We start from the raw sequence: 24000 nt of genomic DNA, 5'->3' as shown, positions 1-24000 counted from the left end.
AAGGTCTCTTTCCCTTTGAGATGTGTTCCTGATGAGATGTTGTTCCTTTGAGATATGCTGATCAGACTATATATATTACATTACATTTAGCAGATGCTTTAATCCAAAAAGCTGGTAGTCTAGTAATCTAAAGGTTAATGGTATATAAATATACGGCACATATTGCTGGATGAGTGTCTGCCCTTGACAAAGCCTGTCTGGTCTTTGTGACTTATGAATGGAATTACTTTTTCTATTCTGTTGTATAGTGTTTTGCTAATAATTTTTGCATCGCAATTAATTAGGCTAGGGTCTATAACTGGAGGTGAGGGTTGGGTCCTTATTGGGTTTGAGCAAAACCGCAATGAGAGTGGTAATCATGTGCGGAGGCATGGTGGAGGTTGACTTAATCTCTGTTACCATTCCAATGAATAATGGGGGTATAAGTGGCCAGAAGTGTTTATAGAATTCCACTGGGTAGCCATCTGATCCAGGTGATTTATTGTTGGGCATAAAGAAGAGAGCTTTCCTGAGTTCTTCTAGAGTAAGTAGTTGATCTAATGTGGTAGCCTGCTCTGTGGAAAGTTTAAGGAGGTCAATATCATTGAGGAGTGAGTTCATGTTTAATATATTTGACTCATTATCTGAGTGATATAGCTTAATCAAAAGTCTGAATATGTTCATGATGTCTTGCGGGGTGTATGTTATCCTACCTTGTGGATCTTTGATGGTTGTAATAAGTGTCTTTTCTCTACCGCATTTCAATTTATTGGCAAGAAATTTACCTGATTTGTCATTGAAGTCAAAATAATTCGCTCTTGTTGCTTGCATGAGGAATTGTGTCTTTTGATGGATGATATTCTCAAGCTGAGATGTAATTGTCCAGATCTCATTTCAGATTTCCTTAGTGGGTGATTGGGCTTGCTGGGAGTGCAAGTCTTTTAATCGTTGTTCTAGTTTATTTTAGCATTCTTGTCCTTTATCTTTCTTGTTAGTGAAGAATGCAATAATACTACCTCTTAGAAGTGCCTTAGCAGTTTCCCAGAGTAAGGATGGGGATATTACTGGAGAGTCATTCGGTTCAATTAAGGAACGTCCATTCTCTGGGAAAGAAATAGTTAAATTCTTTATCTGTCAAAAGTGAGGTGTTAAACCACCACCTGCTGGGAGGGTTCCGGTTGGTTTCATTTATGAGGTTGAAAGTAATCAAGATTCAAGATTCAAGATTTTTTATTCGTCACTTACCTATACATACTTTCATACATATATGCAGTGAAATGTAATGCAACTAACTGACTAACGTAATACAGTAAGTCGAATACTTATAGAATAAAATAAAAATATATAGAATAAAATAAAATACAATAAAAATTAAATGAAATAAAATGGAATAGATAGAGGGAATATGCTTATGTATATGGAATAGGCAATTATGTATATACAGATATGTGCATTAAAGTGGCATGTGAATAAAGTGAGGTAGTGTTTGGGATAATACAGCACAGTATACAACAGTACGGCGCAGCAATACGGCATCACGAACAACCCTGAACAGTGATACAGTATGCGGTACAGTATGCTACATACAGTACAGTAGGTAGTGGAGCCTAGTGCATGGCTCAGTTAGGACCCCTGGTGAGGTCAGCGTTGACAGTTCTGATGGCTTGAGGGAAAAAACTCAGTCTCAGTCTCTCTGTTCTCGCTGCGTGACTGCGGAGGCGCTTGCCTGACGCAGCAGCTGGAACAGTCCGTTGTGGTGGTGATGAGGATCCTTCATGATCCTACGGGCTCTGCTACTACACCTCCTGGTGTATAACTCCTGCAAGGGGGGGAGGGTAGTTCCAGTGGTACGTTCAGCTGAACGCACCACCCTCTGCAGGGCCCGCCTGTCCTGAGCAGTACAGCTCCCAAACCAGGCAGTAATGTTGCCTGTCAGGATGCTCTCCACTGCTCCAGAGTAGAAGGACTTGAGGATCCTCTCCGAGACCCGGGATTTCCTCAGCTGCCTGAGGTGGTGAAGATGCTGCCTCGCCTTTCTCACCAGAGTGTCTGTGTGTACAGTCCATGTTAAGTCCTCTGTGATGTGGACTCCCAGGTATATGAAGCTGCTCACCCTGTCGACAGAAGTCCCATTAATCACCAAGGGCGCGTGCGTCCTCGATTGTTATCCACGCCTAAAGTCCATAATCAGCTCCTTAGTTTTGCTGACGTTCAGGTGGAGGCTGTTGTCCTGGCACCAGAGTGACAGGTCAGCCACCTCCTCGCGGTAGGCCTTCTCGTTGCAGTTGGTGATCAGGCCAACGACCACGGTGTCGTCAGCAAACTTTATGATGGTGTTGGAGCTGGACCTGGCCACACAGTCATGTGTGTACAGGGAGTACAGTAGGGGGCTGAGGACGCAGCCCTGGGGGGACCCTGTATTCAGGGTGAAGGAGCTTGACATGTTCTTCCCCACCCTGACCACCTGGGGGCGGGCTGTGAGGAAGTCCAGGATCCAGGCACACAGCGGAGCATTCAGTTCGAGTCCTCCAGCTTGACAGCCAGTCTGGTGGGGACTATGGTATTGAAAGCTGAACTATATTCGAAGAACAGCATTCTCACATAGGCCCCCTTCTGGCCATCCAGGTGCGTGAAGGTGGTGTGCAGTACCTGAGAGACCGCGTCATCCGTGGATCTGTTTTGCCGGTACGCGAACTGCACCTTGGAACTACGGGTCCAAGGTGGTAATCGGCAATAGAGTTGTAGAGGTGTGTTCTGGCGCAGGGCCAGGGAATGAGAGAGAGGAGGCAGGCAGAGGCGAAACAGCGCCAGCTGGTGTGTATTTATTCACAGGATTTAAACAAAAGGTGGCTCATGGGCCAAAACGACAACTTAAAGGCTTGCAGGCAAATACGGAAATCGTCCACTAGATTGGTGCTTAGGTGGGCTTCTGCCGTGATGTGTCCGGCGGCTTGGGTGGAGTGATTGTCTCGCTCTATCGGCACCAAGTCCCGCAAGCACGCCATTCCTCAATGCGGGAACAACAAATCCTATATTACTTCCTGGTTTTAGGATTGGACGAATCAGCGGAGTCCCTTTGTTGATTTGCCCCATCCGCAGCAGCTGCGCGGCTGTGGGATGGGAGCCTGCACCGCCTGTCTGCAGCGGCGGCTTGATCATGCCCCCTAGGCCCGCTACAAGGGTGGATTTCAGGATTAGTGATTTTGGACATTACAGAGTTATTTGTCAAGACAAAGTTGGTTCTGTAGAAGCTGTGGCGGGGTGGTGAATAATATGTGCATTCTCTATTATGTGTATTTTTTGATCGCCAACAATCGCCAAGCGTAGGATCACTCATATATTACTTTATAGTGTCCGGTGAACGCGAGGGCTTGTGAATATTTCTGGTTTGCGAACGGTCTAAACTTGGATCAAGTACTGTGAAGTCCCCTCCCAGTATAATAATTGAGTCAGAGAGTTCTGAGAGTTTTGCAAATATATTTTGAAATAAATTTAGGTTTACCTCATTGGGGCCATAGATATTGGCTATGGTTAATTTGATGTTATCTAAAATTCCGTTAATCATTATGGAACGCCCTTCTGTGTCTGATATTGTGGTTTTATTCTGATATGGGATACTTATTGACCAACACAGAAACACCTCTTTTTGAGTTGTATGACGCAGAAAACATCTGATTAACCTCTTATCTTTGAGTTTGAGGTGCTCAGATGCCATGAGGTGAGCTTCTTGCAGTTGACAGAAACTGGGGTTCATCCTCTTGAGGTGACTTAGGATTTTGCTACATTTAGCAGGTGAGCCCAAGCCTCTCACATTCCAACGAACAAACTTCATGGGTGTAACTGAGGTTAGTTAGGGCGTGATGGATGTGGATTTTTAGTTTCCCCATGCAGCAGCACAGTGCATCCAAGGCATTAGCTATACTACCGTGCCCATGTTTTCCCATAGATCCCATAGAAGTCTGAGTTTCCCTTTTTTACATTCCTTTTTACTGTGCTAGTATTGCAGGAAGTTTATCGGTATACATATGTAAACAAACAAATTACAAATAGACAAAAATAAACATAGAACATTGCAGAGTTAGACATACATATAGTGAGATAGAGGACAGAGAGTAAGCGTGATGAGAGAAGTAGGGAGGGAAGGATTAGGAAGCTGAGATGATGAGAGTGAGCAATATTTTTAATCCTGACATAGATAGGATGCTAATTTCTACATCTCGCATATCAGAATTATCAGAATAACTAGGGTGTGGTGGAGAAGTCTTGGAATAGCAGTTAGTTAGTTAATATATAGTTAATACCTGTTAACCCTTCTGTGTCCATGGGGAGTTTCAGGGCGGTGCGAAGGAAGTCTTTCAACATGTTCTCTGCGGACTCGGTGTTGTTCTCTGGGATCCCAGAAAAGATGCGGTTGTCCTGCATACTACTGGATTGCATACCCTAGATAGTGTCTTTCATTATTTTATGACATTTTTGTAAAACCTCCACCTCCATTGTGAGATGCTTCGCAGAGGTTTTTAGATCCGCGTTGTCTTTTTGCATTGCACCGACCGTGCGGTGCAGAAAATCAAGGCTGGCTTTCTACATAAACGTGCAGCCCGGGTTTGGCTCGCGAGCCGCCGGTCGGATAGGGGCGGCCGAGGTTCTACCGTATTTGACTTTAATAGGCAAAACACACAGAGGCAGGTGGCCAACAGGAGGCGCTAGGGTGCACGTTGACGTCATGATACACGCTGACTCTTTGGTGACTTTGAAACATCTTCGTCTGTGTATCGAACAATTTCAGCATCGCAAGCTGGACGATATATCCTTATAATATACATATGGTGATATGCAGCACTACAGTCAAATATTTCATTCCATCATAGTACTGCAATAGTCACTGATGAGCGTCTGTACCCGGCTCTCTCTGCTGCCCCTGAGGCCCCCACGGGCAACTGCAACACACACACACACACACACACACACACACACACACACACACACACACACTCTCTCTTGGTGACACAGTGGTTTTGCCCCCCCCCCTCCCCCCTCCGCTCTCTCCCTCTCTCTGTCTGTCTGTCTCTCTGTCTGTCTGTCTGTCCGTCAGTCTGTCTGTGTGCCTCCAAAGCGCTGACCCAGCAGATGACTTGTGCAGATGTACTTTGGTCGGAGCTGATGGTGTTTGATCAGAGCAGTGATGTCATGAAGATCTTTGACTTCTGTGTCAGAGAAGATTTCAACCCCCCCCCCACCGGGTGGGATGGACCAGGCCGTGACACCTCAATCCGTCTCAGTCTCTAACCTGACAGGGCCAAATTGTAAACATTTAGTATTGTGATATTGATCCCGTATGATGATAATCCACATTTCCATATGAATGAGGTGATGCCAAGGAAGCGGAAACAGAACTATATGTTTTGGTTCTATTTTCATATCTTCACAAAAGTCGAACTTAGTTATTAGTTTACAGTACTTCTTTTTTTTTGTTTGAATTTTGTTACAACGCACAAGATGGTTGAGAATGGGCCAAATATGGTTGCCCAGCAACTGGGCTCCCGTTACTGTCGGCCATGTTTAAGACTCGTTGGTGTTGACTCACTTTCACTCCTTTCAGGCTCCGCTGACTGAGTCAACAGCGCCTGCAGCCTGTGCCCCAGCGCACTTCAACTCAGCCTTTGATTGACTTTTATGACAGAGATAAGTGAGGTTGTGATGGGACATGGTGCTGACCACGCCCCTGCAGCCTCCACACATCACCGCTCAAACACCAACCTGGTGAAAGAGTGAACAGCTGGGATGGACTGTGACTGATGGATGGAGTTTTTTAATTGAGTCGGTGAAAATAAGAATTTTTGTTGAGTACTGCCTTGCCGACTTGAAGTAGAAAGTATCTGTCTGTCCGTCTATCTATCTGTCTGTCTCTCTGCCTGTATGTCTACATTCAGTAGTGAACAGTCCTCTCTTTCTGTCTGCTGAAAGTCAGTGTTCCCTTAATACAGAAAACAGAAAAAAGTATACAATATGAAAGTATACAGTATAACAGTAAACAGTACAAAGTAAAACGTATATAACAGTAAAACAGAAGAATAGAATAGAACACCTTGATTGTCATTGTATTCAGAATAACAGTATAACAGTGAACATAAGAACAATATTACTTTAATCAGTAAACAGTGTAGCGGTATAACATTAACAGTAAACGGTATCACAGCAAACAGCATAACAGTAAAACAATAAACAGTATTATAGTAAACAGCATAACAGTAAACAATATAACAGTAAACAGTATAACAGCAAACAGTATAATAGTAAACAGCATAACAGTAAACAGTATAACAGTATAACATTAACAGTAAACAGTATAACAGTAAACCGTATAACAGTGAACAGTATAACAGTATAACAGTAAACAGGATCACAGTATAACAGTAAACAGTATAACATTAAACAGTATAACAGTAAACAATATAACAGTATAACAGTAACAGTAAACAGTATAACGGTAAACAGTAAACAACATAACCATAACAGTATAACAGTCACAGTAAACAGTATAACAGTAAAGCAGTATAACAGTGAACAGCATAACAGCATAACAGTAAACAATATAACTGTAACAGTATAACATTAACAGTAAACGGTATAAAAGTGAACAGCATAACAGTAAACACGCTAACAGTTACAGTATAACAGTAATAGTAAACAGTATAACAGGATAACAGTAATAGTAAACAGTATAACAGGATAACAGTAAACAGTATAACATGAAATAGTATAACAGTAAACCGTATAACAATAAACAGTATAACAGTAAACAGTATAACATTAAATAGTATAACAGTAAACAATAAAACATCAAACAGTATAACAGTGAACAGTATAACAGTAAACCGTATAACAATAGAACAGTATAACAGTTAACAGTAAACAATATAACAGTAAACAGCATAACAGTAAAACAATAAAAAATATAACAGTAAACTGTATAACAGTAAACTGTATAACATTAAACACTATAACAGTAATAACATTAAACAGTTTAACATTAAATAGTATAACAGTAATACAGTATAACCGTAAACAGTATAACAGTTACAATATAACAGTAATAGTAAACAGTATAACAGAATAACAAGATAACAGTAAACAGTATAACAGTAAACAGTATAACAGTAAACAGTATAACATTAAACAGTTTAACATTAAATAGTATAACAGTAATACAGTATAACCGTAAACAGTATAACAGTTACAATATAACAGTAATAGTAAACAGTATAACAGAATAACAAGATAACAGTAAACAGTATAACATTAAACAGTGCAACAGTAAACAGTATAACATTAAACAGTATAACAGTAAACAGTATAACAGTAAACAGTACAACAGTAAACAGTATAACATTAAACAGTATAACAGTAAACAGTATAACTTTAAACAGTAAAACAGTAAACCGTATAACAGTAAACAGTAGAACGTTAAACAGAATAACATTAAACAGTATAACAGTAAACAGTATAACAGTGAACAGTATAACATTAAACAGTATAACAGTAAACATTATAACATAAAAAATATAACAGTAAACAGTATAACAGTAAACAGTATGACATTAAACAGTTTAACATAAACAATATAACAGTAAACAGTATAACAGTAAACAGTATAACAGTAAACAGTATAACAATAAACAGTATAACGGTAAACAGTACAACGGTAAACAGTATAAAATTAAACAGTATAACAGTAAACAGTATAACATTAAACAGTATAACAGTAAACAGTAAACAATATAACAGTATAACAGTAAAACAGTAACAGTAAACAGTATAACGGTAAACAATATAACCGTAACAGTATAACAGTAACAGTAAACAGTATAACAGTATAGTAGTATAAAAGTATAACAGTAAACAGTATAACAGTAAACAATATAACAGTAACAGTATAACATTAACAGTAAACGGTATAAAAGTGAACAGCATAACAGTAAACACGATAACAGTTACAGTATAACAGTAAAAGTAAACAGTATAACAGGAAAACAGTAATAGTAAACAGTATAACAGGATAACAGTAAACAGTATAACATGAAATAGTATAACATTAAACAGTATAACAGTAAACAGTAAACAATATAACAGTAACAGTATAACATTAACAGTAAACGGTATAAAAGTGAACAGCATAACAGTAAACACGCAAACAGTTACAGTATAACAGTAAAAGTAAACAGTATAACAGGAAAACAGTAATAGTAAACAGTATAACAGGATAACATTAAACAGTATAACAGTAAACAGTATAACATTAAATAGTATAACAGTAAACCGTATAACAGTAAACAGTATATCAGTAAACAGTAGAACAGTAAACAGTAGAACAGTAAACAATATAACAGTAGAACAGTAACAGTGTAACAGTAACAGTTAACAGTATAACAGTAAACAATATAACAGTAAACAGCATAACAGTAAAACAATAAAAAATATAACAGTAAACTGTATAACATTAAACAGTATAACATTGAACAGCATAACAGTAAACAGTCTAACAGTAAACAGTATAACATTAAACAGTTTAACATTAAATAGTATAACAGTAATACAGTATAACCGTAAACAGTATAACAGTTACAATATAACAGTAATAGTAAACAGTATACAGAATAACAAGATAACAGTAAACAGTATAACAGTAAACAGTATAACATTAAACAGTATAACAGTAAACAGTATAACAGTAAACAGTATAACGTTAAACAGTATAACAGTAAACAGTATAACATTAAACAGTATAACAGTAAACAGTATAACAGTAAACAGTACAACGGTAAACAGTATAACAGTAAACAGTATAACATTAAACAGTATAACATTAAACAGCATAACAGTAAACAGTATAACATAAACAATATAACAGTAAACAGTATAACAGTAAACAATATAACAGTAAACAGTATAACAATAAACAGTATAACAGTAAACAGTACAACGGTAAACAGTATAACATTAAACAGTATAACAGTAAACAGTACAACATTAAACAGTATAACAGTTAACAGTATAACATTAAACAGTATAACAGTAAACAGTATAACATAAACAATATAACAGTAAACAGTATAACATGAAATAGTATAACATTAAACAGTATATCAGCAAACAGTAGATCAGTAGAACAGTAAACAGTATAACAGTAAACTGTATAACAGTAAACAATATAACAGTAGAACAGTAACAGTGTAACAGCAACAGTGAACAGTATAACAGTAAACAGCATAACAGTAAAACAATAAAAAATATAACAGTAAACTGTATAACAGTAAACTGTATAACATTAAACACTATAACAGTAAACAGTATAACATTAAACAGTATAACATTGAACAGCATAACAGTAAACAGTCTAACAGTAAACAGTATAACATTAAACAGTTTAACATTAAATAGTATAACAGTAATACAGTATAACCGTAAACAGTATAACAGTTACAATATAACAGTAATAGTAAACAGTATAACAGAATAACAAGATAACAGTAAACAGTATAACAGTAAACAGTATAACATTAAACAGTATAACATTAAACAGTATAACAGTATAACAGTAAACAGTATAACAGTAAACAGTATAACGTTAAACAGTATAACAGTAAACAGTATAACATTAAACAGTAAACAGTATAACAGTAAACAGTATAACAGTAAACAGTATAACATTAAACATTAAAACAGTAAACAGTATAACATTAAACAGTATAACAGTAAAAAGTATAACATAAACAATATAACAGTAAACCGTATAACAGTAAACAATATAACAATATACAGTATAACAGTAAACAGTACAGCGGTAAACAGTATAACATTAAACAGTATAACAGTAAACAGTATAACATTAAACAGTATAACAATAAACAGTATAACAGTAAACAGTACAACATTAAACGGTATAACAGTAAACAGTAAACAATATAACAGTATAACAGTAACAGTAAACAGTCTAACGGTAAACAGTAAACAATATAACTGTAACAGTATAACAGTCACAGTAAACAGTATAACAGTATAGCAGTAAAACAGTAAACAGTATAAAAGCATAACAGTAAACAATATAACAGTAACAGTATAACATTAACAGTAAACGGTATAAAAGTGAACAGCATAACAGTGAACACGATAACAGTTACAGTATAACAGTAATAGTAAACAGTATAACAGGATAACAGTAATAGTAAATAGTATAACAGGATAACAGTAAACAGCATAACATGAAATAGTATAACATTAAACAGTTTATCAGTAAACAGTAGAACAGTAAACAGTAGAACAGTAAACAGTAGAACAGTAAACAGTATAACAGTAAACTGTATAACAGTAAACAATATAACAGTAGAACAGTAACAGTGTAACAGTAACAGTTAACAGTATAACAGTAAACAATATAACAGTAAACAGCATAACAGTAAAACAATAAAAAATATAACAGTAAACTGTATAACATTAAACAGTATAACATTGAACAGCATAACAGTAAACAGTCTAACAGTAAACAGTATAACATTAAACAGTTTAACATTAAATAGTATAACAGTAATACAGTATAACCGTAAACAGTAAAACAGTTACAATATAACAGTAATAGTAAACAGTATACAGAATAACAAGATAACAGTAAACAGTATAACAGTAAACAGTATAACATTAAACAGTATAACAGTAAACAGTATAACAGTAAACAGTATAACGTTAAACAGTATAACAGTAAACAGTATAACATTAAACAGTATAACAGTAAACAGTATAACAGTAAACAGTACAACGGTAAACAGTATAACAGTAAACATTATAACATTAAACAGTATAACAGAAAACAGTATAACATTAAACAGTATAACAGTAAACAGTATAACATAAACAATATAACAGTAAACAGTATAACAGTAAACAATATAACAGTATAACAGTATAACAGTAAACAGTATAACAATAAACAGTATAAAAGTAAACAGTACAACGGTAAACAGTATAACATTAAACAGTATAACAGTAAACAGTACAACATTAAACAGTATAACAGTTAACAGTATAACATTAAACAGTATAACAGTAAACAGTATAACATAAACAATATAACAGTAAACAGTATAACAGTAAACAGTATAACATGAAATAGTATAACATTAAACAGTATATCAGTAAACAGTAGAACAGTAAACAGTAGAACAGTAAACAGTATAACAGTAAACTGTATAACAGTAAACAATATAACAGTAGAACAGTAACAGTGTAACAGTAACAGTTAACAGTATAACAGTAAACATTATAACAGTAAACAGCATAACAGTAAAACAACTAAAAATATAACAGTAAACTGTATAACAGTAAACTGTATAACATTAAACACTATAACAGTAAACAGTATAACATTAAACAGTATAACATTGAACAGCATAACAGTAAACAGTCTAACAGTAAACAGTATAACATTAAACAGTATAACATTGAACAGCATAACAGTAAACAGTATAAAAGTAAACAGTATAACATTAAACAGTTTAACATTAAATAGTATAACATTAATACAGTATAACCGTAAACAGTATAACAGTTACAATATAACAGTAATAGTAAACAGTATAACAGAATAACAAGATAACAGTAAACAGTATAACAGTAAACAGTATAACATTAAACAGTAAACAGTATAACAGTAAACAGTATAACAGTAAACAGTATAACATTAAACAGTAAACAGTATAACAGTAAACAGTATAACAGTAAACAGTATAACAGTAAACAGTATAACATTAAACAGTAAAACAGTAAACAGTATAACATTAAACAGTATAACAGTAAACAGTATAACATTAAACAGTAAAACAGTAAACAGTATAACAGTAAACAGTATAACATAAACAATATAACAGTAAAAAGTATAACATAAACAATATAACAGTATAACAGTAAACAGTATAACAATAGTCAGTATAACAGTAAACAGTACCACGGTAAACAGTATAACATTAAACAGTATAACAGTAAACAGTATAACAGTAAACAGTATAACATAAACAATATTATAGTAAACAGTATAACAGTAAACAGTATAACATTAAACAGTATAACATTAAACAGTATAACAGTAAACAGTATAACATAAACAATATTATAGTAAACAGTATAACAGTAAACAGTATACCATTTAACTGTATAACAGTATAACAGTAAACAGTACAACATTAAACAGTACAACATTAAACAGTATAACAGTAAACAGTATAACATTAAACAGTATAACAGTAAACAGTTTAACATAAACAATATAACAGTAAACAGTATAACAGTAAACAGTATACCATTTAACTGTATAACAGTATAATAGTAAACAGTACAACATTAAACAGTACAACATTAAACAGTATAACAGTAAACAGTACAATATTAAACTGTAGAACAGTAAACAGTACAACATTAAACAGTATAACAGTAAACAGTACAATATTAAACTGTAGAACAGTAAACAGTACAACATTAAACAGTATAACAGTAAACAGTATAACAGTTAACAGTATACCATTAAACAGTATAACAGTAAACAGTATAACATTAAACAGTATAACAGTAAACAGTATAACATTAAACAGTATAACAGTAAACAGTATAACAGTAAACAGTATAACATTAAACAGTATAACAGTAAATAGTATAACAGTAAACAGTATACCATTTAACTGTATAACATTTAACAGTAAACAGTACAACATTAAACAGTATAACATTAAACAGTATAACATTAAACAGTATAACAGTAAACAGTATAACATTAAACAGTATAACATTAAACAGTATAACAGTAAACAGTATAACATAAACAATATTATAGTAAACAGTATAACAGTAAACAGTATACCATTTAACTGTATAACAGTATAACAGTAAACAGTACAACATTAAACAGTACAACATTAAACAGTATAACAGTAAACAGTATAACATTAAACAGTATAACAGTAAACAGTTTAACATAAACAATATAACAGTAAACAGTATAACAGTAAACAGTATACCATTTAACTGTATAACAGTATAATAGTAAACAGTACAACATTAAACAGTACAACATTAAACAGTATAACAGTAAACAGTACAATATTAAACTGTAGAACAGTAAACAGTACAACATTAAACAGTATAACAGTAAACAGTACAATATTAAACTGTAGAACAGTAAACAGTACAACATTAAACAGTATAACAGTAAACAGTATAACAGTTAACAGTATACCATTAAACAGTATAACAGTAAACAGTATAACATTAAACAGTATAACAGTAAACAGTATAACATTAAACAGTATAACAGTAAACAGTATAACAGTAAACAGTATAACATTAAACAGTATAACAGTAAATAGTATAACAGTAAACAGTATACCATTTAACTGTATAACATTTAACAGTAAACAGTACAACATTAAACAGTATAACATTAAACAGTATAACAGTAAACAGTATAACATAAACAATATAACAGTAAACAGTATAACAGTAAACAGTATACCATTTAACTGTATAACAGTATAACAGTAAACAGTATAACATAAACAATATAACAGTAAACAGTATAACAGTAAACAGTATACCATTTAACTGTATAACAGTATAACAGTAAACAGTACAACATTAAACAGTACAACTTGAAACAGTATAACAGTAAACAGTATAACATTAAACAGTATAACAGTAAACAGTATAACATAAACAATATAACAGTAAACAGTATAACAGTAAACAGTATACCATTAAACTGTAGAACAGTAAACAGTATAACAGTAAACAGTATAACACTAAACAGTATAACAGGATAACTTTATTTCTAATCCTTGTTTCTTGTTACTTCTCTGTATTTTACTTCTCTGTTCAGCTCTTTGGTCTGGACTCTCACAAAATGAAAACGTTGACAGTAATTCTAAACTTCCTTCCCCTAAAGAGCTTCCAACTGTTGTTGGCTTTCAACAAGTCACATTAAGCCAGACTGAGTCAGTCACTCCACCTCCACAGGGAGCGTGACTGCTCCGTAGCACTGGGTGCTGCCGCTCAGTCCCTGGTGGAGGAAGAAGTACTACGAGCAGAACAACGGGCCTCAGAACTACTGCACTCTGCTGCAGAACACTGTGATCATGTAAAGACTAAAAAGTACACGTCTGCTTTGAAATGTGGTCGATGAAGTGTGTGTGTGTGTGTGTGTGTGTGTGTGTGTGTGAGAAAGACAGATCGAGCGCTGAAAAACAGGCGAGTGGAAGGGATGAATATTTCCCTGGCTCTGCAGGCAGTACTACTTTTGAAGGGACAATAGAAGAGGGAGCCAAGGTCTCAATCCAGACACAGGGTCCTCTTATGGTCTTCGATGGGCATCCAGAGCCATGTTCCCCTGACCGCAGAGGACCGCTTCGCTCTCGTTGGAAATCAGTGCATTTGCGAATGTGTGCATGCACATGATGGTGAGCGCTCACATGTGTGGAAATCCTTTCTGTTCTGTTTAAATGCTGTGAGTGAGCTTCAGTTTCAGCCTTTGGCTTCAAGGCACAAGGCTCAATAAATCTGTTATTGCTCTCACCAGCGCCGGTGAGAACATGGCCTGTTCCGAGGCTCCGGGGCTATTTGCTGTTGTGCCGCTGTGTTTTCGGTCAAAATCGGTCGCAATGCTGGCACGGGGCAGTCTGCCTACACTGGGAGGGCTCCACATGCCAGCTTTGGGTTGATCGGACTTGCCAGACAGAATTTAAAATGTTGTTTTGATTATGTATGACCTTCTCCAGAGTTAAGCAGTGTAAGATTGTATTTTTAGTCAGAGTTGTGGTGTGCTACAGGTCTGGTGTGATTTGTCCGTTCTGTGTTGCCGTACTTCTTTAGAGCGGCGTTGCCGTGAGACAGAGGCCTTCTTTAAAATAAAATAAGAAAATAAAAATCGCGTCGTTGTCAGTCGGTTCTTCACTGAATGACCTCCGTTACACTGGAGCCGTGACCTGTCGATCTTCTAGATCAGCTCAACGCTGCTTGCCGGGGATGCTGCGTGGACGTATAGATCCAGTTGTGGACAGTTATGATAAGAAGGTGGTGGTAGGAAGCTGTGGTAATAGCCCAGGAACATATCACAAAAGAGCAGTGCCGTCACACTGAGCTCTACAACCAGAGAGTGAAAAGGCCCTTCACTGATGTCAGTCAACGTGTGCTGTTGGCAAACAAGAAAGAAAGAGGACGTGTAGTGTCTACACGGTGATGGAAAGAAATTCTGAGGCTTGTACATCCAGGGTTTGTGACACCGTCACTTGCCAGGAGAAAGTTGTCCATCATAATCTGTTGATGTTGGTTAACTTCCTGCCTGTGGACATCGCAAGTGTGATCTCTGACCCAGCCTCATCCTCATCTGTTGTTCAGACTTTAAACTCAAATAATGATGCTGTGTCCGAAGTGGAACGTGGTTCCTTGCCTGATGAAGTGACATTAGTAGCATTAGTTATACAGGGCAGACAAGCGCTCTAGTGACACAGACTGACGAAACTAGTGACACACAGGACACTGCTACCATAGCTTCGTCCACACAGTCCCAACCTCCTAGTACACTCACACAGTTCAACAAGTTCCCTCACACAAGTCTAGGCTTGGTCGTCCAGTCAAACCAGTAACCAGATTCATTTGTGAAACGTCAGGACAGAAAGTTGCTCATGAAATGCAGCCAAATGTTTAGTTTTTTTATGCACCTGATAACATCAGGATATGGATGTATGTATGTTTGATAAGATGTTTTTTTATAGGCTATAGTTCACAGTGTAAATGGGTGTTGTGGGGTGTACTGTATAAGGCCTCCCATCGCCAGTAGTTGGGTGGGGAGATACTTGTTTTTTTCTTCATTTGCTTCATCCTTATGGGATACTTTTGAGATTGGCTGTCCTGTCATTAGGTGACCCTATTTTAAGCTTTTAGATGTAGTGAACTTATGTGCCTAAGTTTGTGTTGTGTAGTTACTGCCTATATATGATGAAATTCAGGGGAGGTGGATGTATGGGGGTGGTAGCTCAGGAGGTAGAGCTGGTCGTCTAGTAATCTAAAGGTTGCTGGTTGGATCCCAGGCTCCTCCTGCTAGCATGCTGTAGTGTCCTTGAGCAAGATACTTAACCCCTAATTGCTCCTGATGGCTGCGTCCGTCGGTGATTGAACAATTGTAAGTCGCTTTGGATAAAAGCGTCTGATCAATGACTAAATGTAATGTAACAGAGTTAAAAATGTAGTTTTGATTATGCTTCAGCAGAGTTAAGCGGTCTAAGATTGTATTATTTCTAATGGAGCCTCTTTAGAGTTGTGGTGTACAGGTCTGGTGTGTTTTGTCCATTGTGTGTTGCCGTACCTCTTTAGAGCAACGTTGCCATGAGACAGAGGCATTCTTTAAAATAAAATAAGAGGAAGATAAAAATCACGTCATTGTCCATCGGTTCTTCACTGAATGACTACCACTACACCTGCAGCAAGGTAGAGGGACACATAAGGAAGGTCCCCTCGCAGGGTAGATACTGTCATGCGGATGGTAAAGGGTAGAGGGTATAGGCTGCCATGTAGAGGGTAGAGGGTAGAGGGTAGAGGGTAGATGCTGTCATGCCGAGGGTAGAGGGTACAGTAGATGCTGTCATGCGGAGGGAAGAGGGTAGAGGCTGCCATGTGGAGGGTAGAGGGTACAGTAGATGATGTCATGTGGAGGGTAGAGGGCAGATGCTGTCATGCGGACAGAAGAGGGTAGAGGCTGCTATACGGAGGCTAGAGCGTAGAGGCTGCCATGCGGAGGGTAGATGGTACAGTAGATGCTGTAATGTGGGCGGTAGATGTTAGAGGGTAGATGCTGTCATGTAGAGGGTAGAGGATAGATGCTGTCATGTGGAGGGTAGATATTAGAGGGTAGACAAAGCAGATTAAAGGTAATAAACCAGAAGAACTTCAGAAGAGATGGGATGGATGGTGGAGAGACACATTTATGACCAGACAGTCACACTCCCATATTTCTCTGGAGGACTTTGCCAGAACGTTCGTTCCTGATGTTCAGGGTCCAGCCAGAAGGCGGCGCTGTCTCCGATCTACCACGAGCAGCTCAACTCAAAGCCTCTTTTTTTGGTCCCCCTCATATGGGTCCAGGTGGCTCGGTGTGGCATGGAAGCATTGACTCTTTGGCACCCATGTCCCTCTGGCACCCATGTCCCTCTGATAGCCATGTCCATGTAGCGTAGCAGGAGGATCCCCCCACCATTACTATCGTCGGGATTAACTTAATCAGACAACGGGCCTCAGCGACCAGAGATAACATGTTGACAACAATTCCAGCTGCAGTTACTTTTATTACTCCATACCTTCATTCATTTTTTCTTTGACAACAAAGCCTGTTTTTAAATGTTGTGACCAAAACAGGCCCTGACTCTTACGGACCTGGTCCTAGATTACTGGTGAATGAAAGACTGTTTTAGCGATTGTTCCTTTTTAGTTTTACATTCAAACTGATTTTATTTACATCCAGAAATCTCTGAGTGCCCTCTCATTAGTAAAATGTCATTTAACACAGCTTTGGGACTTGATTAAGGAAGTCTTAGTTGTTTGAGAGAGATGTAGACATTTACCCAAAACTGGACTAATCTGTTTTGGATCCTAGGAATAAAAACAACAATATTTGTTCAGCGTGTTAGTTGAAGGATGCTTTGCATTTTAACCCTTAGTGTCACAACAGTTTCACACATGAATTTTGCCAAAACCTCAGGCCTTGTGAGAAGAAGAAAAAACGAAGCAGCTTCCTCACAGCCATCCGAGGTTGACTCACTTCCTCCTTCTGCTTTCTTTCTTTCATTCTTTTTCTTTTCTCTGCCGCTCCCTTTCTGTACCTCTCATTCTCTCACTGTCTTCCTGGGTCTCTCACGCTGTTTGTGGTTGTTGCTCTACAGAGCAACGCAGATTGGAAGAGTGGCGGTAGACCGGAGGTAAGGTGGAATTTGTTGAATTCGTAGCCACACCAGCGGGACATTTAAATACTGTTTGCTTTTCTTGAGGGTCTGTATCAGAAAATGACAGAATTGACAGAGAAATGTCCTACTGTGACATTTCATTGGTGTCATGGTATGTGGATGCTGTAGATATGAAGTTGTTCCTCGGGGGGCATCGAATTCTCAGATGGGAGGTGAGAACGGGGGTGTTAATAGGGAGAAATAGGTGCCTGGAGACGCCAAGACCTGACGGTCGCTGGACAGAGCCCTCCCACCGCGGCAGCGATGGTTCTTTCTTAAATGTGCACTAAGTGCCGACAATAGTGAATCATTATATTGTGATAATTTCTTGTTCATTTGACATAAGTTGACACAATATTTAGGTGTTCTGTTCCATAAGCGGTCTTACAGTATTACCCAGCACTATTTTGAGGCTCTAATGTACTGCCTATAATCAAAGGATATCTGGTTCCAAAGTGTCCTTGAGCAAGACACTGAACCCCCTAACTGCTCATGATGGGCAGGTTGGCACCTTTCATGGCTGTCTCTGCCATCAGTGTATGAATTTGTGAATGGGTTCATTTGTGTCTGAATGTATGGTTCAATAGGTGAATTTGAGGCACATTAAAAAGCACCTTGTGGTCAATCGACTAGAAAAGGTCAGATATCAAATGCCTCCGAGCAGTGCAACAGATCTCTCTATCAATTCGTCCTTGCCTTTTCTCCAGCTGCCTCCGTCACCTTCCTTCCCACCTCTCTAATGTCCTGCCTCTCCCTCTCTTCTCCCGCAGGGTGTTGAAGAATGGCGGTGTGGATCCAGGCTCAGCAGCTGCAGGGAGATGCTCTTCGCCAGATGCAGTCACTCTACGGCCAACACTTCCCAATCGAGGTGCGACACTACCTGTCGCATTGGATCGAAGCCCAGCTGTGGTGAGTTACACCTACAATGCTGTATGTTGATCTGTGTTTGCTCATGTATGTCACCTGATATATGTACACATCTGCTCTGGCTTGTTTGTTTATGTTGAAGTTTCTCTCTTGCTGCGTCCATAAGTACTTCTGTTTTCTTTCTCTGTAGCGTAAACTGCCCATGTGACTGGGTCTGGAATATATGTAGGGCTACAGTCTTTCTCTCTCTCTCTCTCTCTCTCTCGCTCTCGCTCTCGATATATATATATATATATACAGTGGGGCAAAAAAGTATTTAGTCAGCCACCAATTGTGCATGTTCTCCCACTTAAAAAGATGAGAGAGGCCTGTTATTTTCATCATAGGTTTACCTCGACTATGAGAGACAAAATGAGGAAAAAAAATCCAGAAAATCTCATTGTCTGATTTTTAAAGAATTTATTTGCAAATTATGGTGGAAAATAAGTATTTGGTCAATAACAAAAGTTCATCTCAATACTTTGTTATATACCCTTTGTTTGCAATGACAGAGGTCAAACGTTTTCTGTAAGTCTTCACAAGGTTTTCACACACTGTTGCTGGTATTTTGACCCATTCCTCCATGCAGATCTCCTCTAGAGCAGTGATGTTTTGGGGCTGTCGCTAGGCAACAGGGACTTTCAACTCCCTCCAAAGATTTTCTATGGGGTTGAGATCTGGAGACTGGCTAGGCCACTCCAGGACCTTGAAATGCTTCTTACGAAGCCACTCCTTCGTTGCCCAGGCGGTGTGTTTGGGATCATTGTCATGCTGAAAGACCCAGCCACGTTTCATCTTCAATGCCCTTGCTGATGGAAGGAGGTTTTCACTCAAAATCTCACGATACATGGCCCCATTCATTCTTTCCTTTACACGGACCAGTCGTCCTGGTCCCTTTGCAGAAAAACAGCCCCAAAGCATGATGTTTCCACCCCCATGCTTCACAGTAGGTATGGTGTTCTTTGGATGCAACTCAGCTTTCTTTCTCCTCCAAACACGACAAGTTGAGTTTTTACCAAAAAGTTCTATTTTGGTTTCATCTGACCATATGACATTCTCCCAATCCTCTTCTGGATCATCCAAATGCTCTGTAGCAAACTTCAGACGGGCCTGGACATGTACTGGCTTAAGCAGGGGGACACGTCTGGCACTGCAGGATTTGAGACCCTGGCGGCGTAGTGTGTTACTGATGTTGCCTTTGTTACTTTGGTCCCAGCTCTCTGCAGGTCATTCACTAGGTCCCCCCGTGTGGTTCTGGGATGTTTGCTCACCGTTCTTGTGATCATTTGACCCCACGGGGTGAGATCTTGCGTGGAGCCCCAGATCGAGGGAGATTATCAGTGGTCTTGTATGTCTTCCATTTTCTAATCATTGCTCCCACAGATGATTTCTTCACAACAAGCTGCATACCTATTGCAGGTTCAGTCTTCCCAGCCTGGTGCAGGTCTATAATTTTGTTTCTGGTGTCCTTTGACAGCTCTTGGTCTTGGCCATAGTGGAGTTTGGAGTGTGACTGTTTGAGGTTGTGGACAGGTGTCTTTTATACTGATAACAAGTTCAAACAGGTGCCATTAATACAGGTAATGAGTGGAGGACAGAGGAGCCTCTTAAAGAAAAAGTTACAGGTCTGTGAAAGCCAGAAATCTTGCTTGTTTGTAGGTGACCAAATACTTATTTTACAGAGGAATTTACCAATTAATTAATTAAAAATCCTACAATGTGATTTTCTGATTCTTTCCCCCCATTCTGTCTCTCATAGTCGAGGTGTACCTATGATGAAAATTACAGGCCTCTCTCATCTTTTTAAGTGGGAGAACCTGCACAATTGGTGGCTGACTAAATACTTTTTTGCCCCACTGTATATATATATATATATATATATCAAGGAGCTAATAAGGAGTAGGGCAACCCTTTGCCTTCAAAAAACCTGCAGTCCTTCTTGGATTGCATCCTAAAGTCCTGCACTGTGAGTAGTGGGACACTTGCTCTATTCTTCAAGAAAAAAGCCTCCAGTTCTCTGAGGGACGAAGGAGGTAGAATTCTACTTTGCATTATTCAGTCCAGAAGTCTAACAAAGTTTCAATTATGTTTAGATCAGGCCACTGGAGGGCCATGGTAGGGTCTTGATGGCATCCTGGTGTTCATGAAACCACCCTTAACGTGTGTATGGAGCTGCACCCTCGGGTCCACCCTAGGGTGCACCTAGTCTGGTAAAATAGCCTCATAGTCCTTGGCGGTTCTAACCATGCAGAGCAATTATGGAATCCAATGATTCCCATAAATTGTCTGCCCATAACATTATTGATCCAGTTGTCCACATATGTTGTGGGTTGAAGGCATCGCATAGCTTTCTCCACATGTTAACCATATCATTATATCGGGTCATATTTATATGGATACAGCCAACGGTGCCATATTCTTCTGTGGTGGCCTTGCGAAAGAGATTGAACCAACTGAAAAATTTGAAGACTCCCATGTGTTCCCGTCACTGTGGTGTGGTCAAGTAGTTGGCAACACCTAAATTCAATTTGTGTAATTACGGGACTATCCATATCGCAATTCTATTTCTTTATGCATATCTCTATGTATCTCTATGTATATCTGTTGTGTTGTGTCTGTAGGGATGCCATCGACTTGGAGAACCCTCAGGAGGAGTTCAAGGCCAAGCGCCTGCTGGACAATCTGATTCAGGAGCTGCAGAACAAGGCCGACCACCAGGTGGGGGAGGATGGCTTCCTGCTGAAGATCAAGCTGGGTCACTACGCCAGCCAGCTCAAGGTGAGACCAGCAGGAACATCAAACCACACACCCAAAGTCCAGGCATTTCAGAGTCTACTCTACCTGTACTCCACATCTACTTTTCCTCCTTCGACCTCTACTCTACTCTACCTCATCTGTATGTTCTGTATAAGCAGATCTTACCAGAGTTGACAGGTGAGAAGCCACTTGTCCAGTCTGGTGCCTTATCTCCAGTAAATGACACCAGTTAGACAATTGCAAGTGTCAACAGAGGAAGAACAATCAGTCAAACTGATTTAAGTTCCAGGACCTAACAAAAGAACTGCTAACACGCGACTGTACATGCTTACACGCAAACACGCTCCGTGCCCATGTGTTCCAGAGCACTTATGACCGCTGCCCCCTGGAGCTGGTCCGCAGCATCAAACACATCCTCTACACGGAGCAGAGGCTCGTCCGAGAGGCCACCAACGTGAGTAGGGAGTGCACACACACCAACAGGCATTCACACACATCTCACATCCTTGCCCTTCATCCCACAGCAAAACTCCCAACGTGTTACTGCTGCCGTGAAGTAAGAAATATATTGGATATTCTAGATTCCAGATTATAGATTCCATATTCTAGATATCTAAGGAACTCGCTCTCTGAGGTCTGCAAATGAGCGGCGGCCGGTGCTGCCTCCGCTGCCTGGAATGAGTTCTCTATCCAGACTCTTGTCATGCGCGGTGCCCCAGTGGTGGGAGGAGCTCCCCAGCTCGCTACGCCCTGCAGAGGCACAGCAGCCTTCTAGAAACAACACCTCATCATACCTTATCTGAGACTCTTCTTCTTTCTGTTGAGGTTGACTAGATTTAAGCTTACGATTCAACTTAATTAATATGAAGGAAAAAAACACTTTTGTTCTGATTCCTTCCAGCATCTTCCACTTGTATCTGGTTGAATTTAGGAACAGGATCTGGCTTTAAGTTCCATGTTGCTCCAATGGTCCATGTCTGCTTTCATTGTTTCCAGCCTCTCATGTAAGTCCAAGTCTGCTAAATGAATGAATGTTAATGTAAACGCAATGATTCATGTTGCGTCTCTCTGCGAGGGAGGGAGAGATTTCATGTTTTATAACAAGCGCTGAACTCTAACACCATCAAGTCAGCGGACCGGAAATCATCTGCCTGCCAATAACTCCCGGGCTTGATTGATTTCCAGTCCAATCCCAGCATGCCTCTTTTTTATTACCTCACTCCCTGGCGGCCAGACGTGATGAATCCAAGATGGCGGCCGTTCCCAAAGCTCTGCCTGATTTTTTTCTCTCTGGGTCGCAGTCCAGCTCCCCGGTGGGAGGGATGATGGACAGCATGTCGCAGAAGTACCAGCAGATCAACCAGGCCTTCGAGGAGCTGCGCATCCTGACGCAGGACACGGAGAACGACCTCCGCAAGCTGCAGCAGAACCAGGAGTACTTCATCATCCAGTACCAGGAGAGTCTGCGAATCCAGGGTGAGTGACCCCCCCCGTCCCGCAAAACACGTCGATAGAGTTAGAAACCAGTGAGGCTGAGCCATGGTCCTCCAACATGGGTGTGATCGCCTGCAATCAGCCTTTTATACCAAACAGAAAAAAAGGATGAAGCACGGTGATAAAGTTGTTTGGAGGAAGGTTTGAATCAGAGATCATTTTGTTCCTTCTTCAGTCTCTTACTCCAACGGCTCCATCACCTGGAAGCTTCTCTGTTTGTCCTGCTTCTGAACTTGAGCCCATTAGCCGCTGTCCTTACTTGTGCAGCCAATCAGGGTGCAGCGCAAACGCAGAGCTGCAGAGACGTGTTGATGTGTGTCACATGTTTGGAGGCGTCGTCTTTACCCAGAAGCCTCAGCTCTGTCCCTATTGTCCCCAAGTGTTCCCCAGAAGAATTAGAATTAGAAGAATCTTTACTGATCACACACACACACACACACACGTGCTTTGGGTGGTGCTGGTGAAATGGTTCCTCTGCATTTCTCCATCCTTGCTTGTCCTTCCTCCGGGGGGGGCAGCAGGAGCAGGGGGCAGCGTATAGTCTTGTCGTTGGCGGTTCTAACCCACCGGAGCACGGTGCCAACAGCGCCCCAGGCGGGAATCGAACCCAGGACCTTCTTGCTGTGAGGCAGCAGTGTATCCTGGAGACTGCAGGCCAGGCCAGGTCTGTTGTGTATATTTGTGAATTCGAGTAACCCCCCCCCCCATCGCCCCCCAACCCCCAGCCCAGCTGTCGAGCCTCTCCACGCTGCCCCCTGCTGACAGACAGCTCCGGGAGCCCGCCCTCCTCAGCAAGAGAGCCACCATGGAGGCGTGGCTCACCAGAGAGGCCAACACG

The 24000-nt window shown here is 39.4% G+C and overlaps 1 protein-coding gene across 1 annotated transcript in view; it reads left to right on the top strand.

The window, feature by feature from the left end:
* The window catches only part of LOC307237441 (signal transducer and activator of transcription 5B-like), a gene marked incomplete at its 3' end in the record, with an annotated part of 66384 nt that overhangs the window by 18938 nt on the left and 23446 nt on the right, over positions 1 to 24000 (top strand). The window contains exons 2-6 of the mRNA XM_080010153.1: positions 18776 to 18914; positions 21533 to 21689; positions 22033 to 22122; positions 22970 to 23144; positions 23888 to 24000. The exon at positions 23888 to 24000 is cut by the window's right edge and continues 18 nt beyond it. Coding sequence (XP_079866279.1) covers positions 18787 to 18914; positions 21533 to 21689; positions 22033 to 22122; positions 22970 to 23144; positions 23888 to 24000 — 663 coding nt within the window. The 5' untranslated portion in view covers positions 18776 to 18786. The remainder of the gene's footprint in view (positions 1 to 18775; positions 18915 to 21532; positions 21690 to 22032; positions 22123 to 22969; positions 23145 to 23887) is intronic.

Source organism: Zeus faber (assembly GCF_960531495.2).
Source record: "Zeus faber genome assembly, chromosome: 11".
Taxonomy (NCBI): Eukaryota; Metazoa; Chordata; class Actinopteri; order Zeiformes; family Zeidae; genus Zeus; species Zeus faber.
The sequence above is the reverse complement of the archived record's forward strand: the minus strand, read 5'-3'. Positions and strand labels throughout refer to the sequence as shown.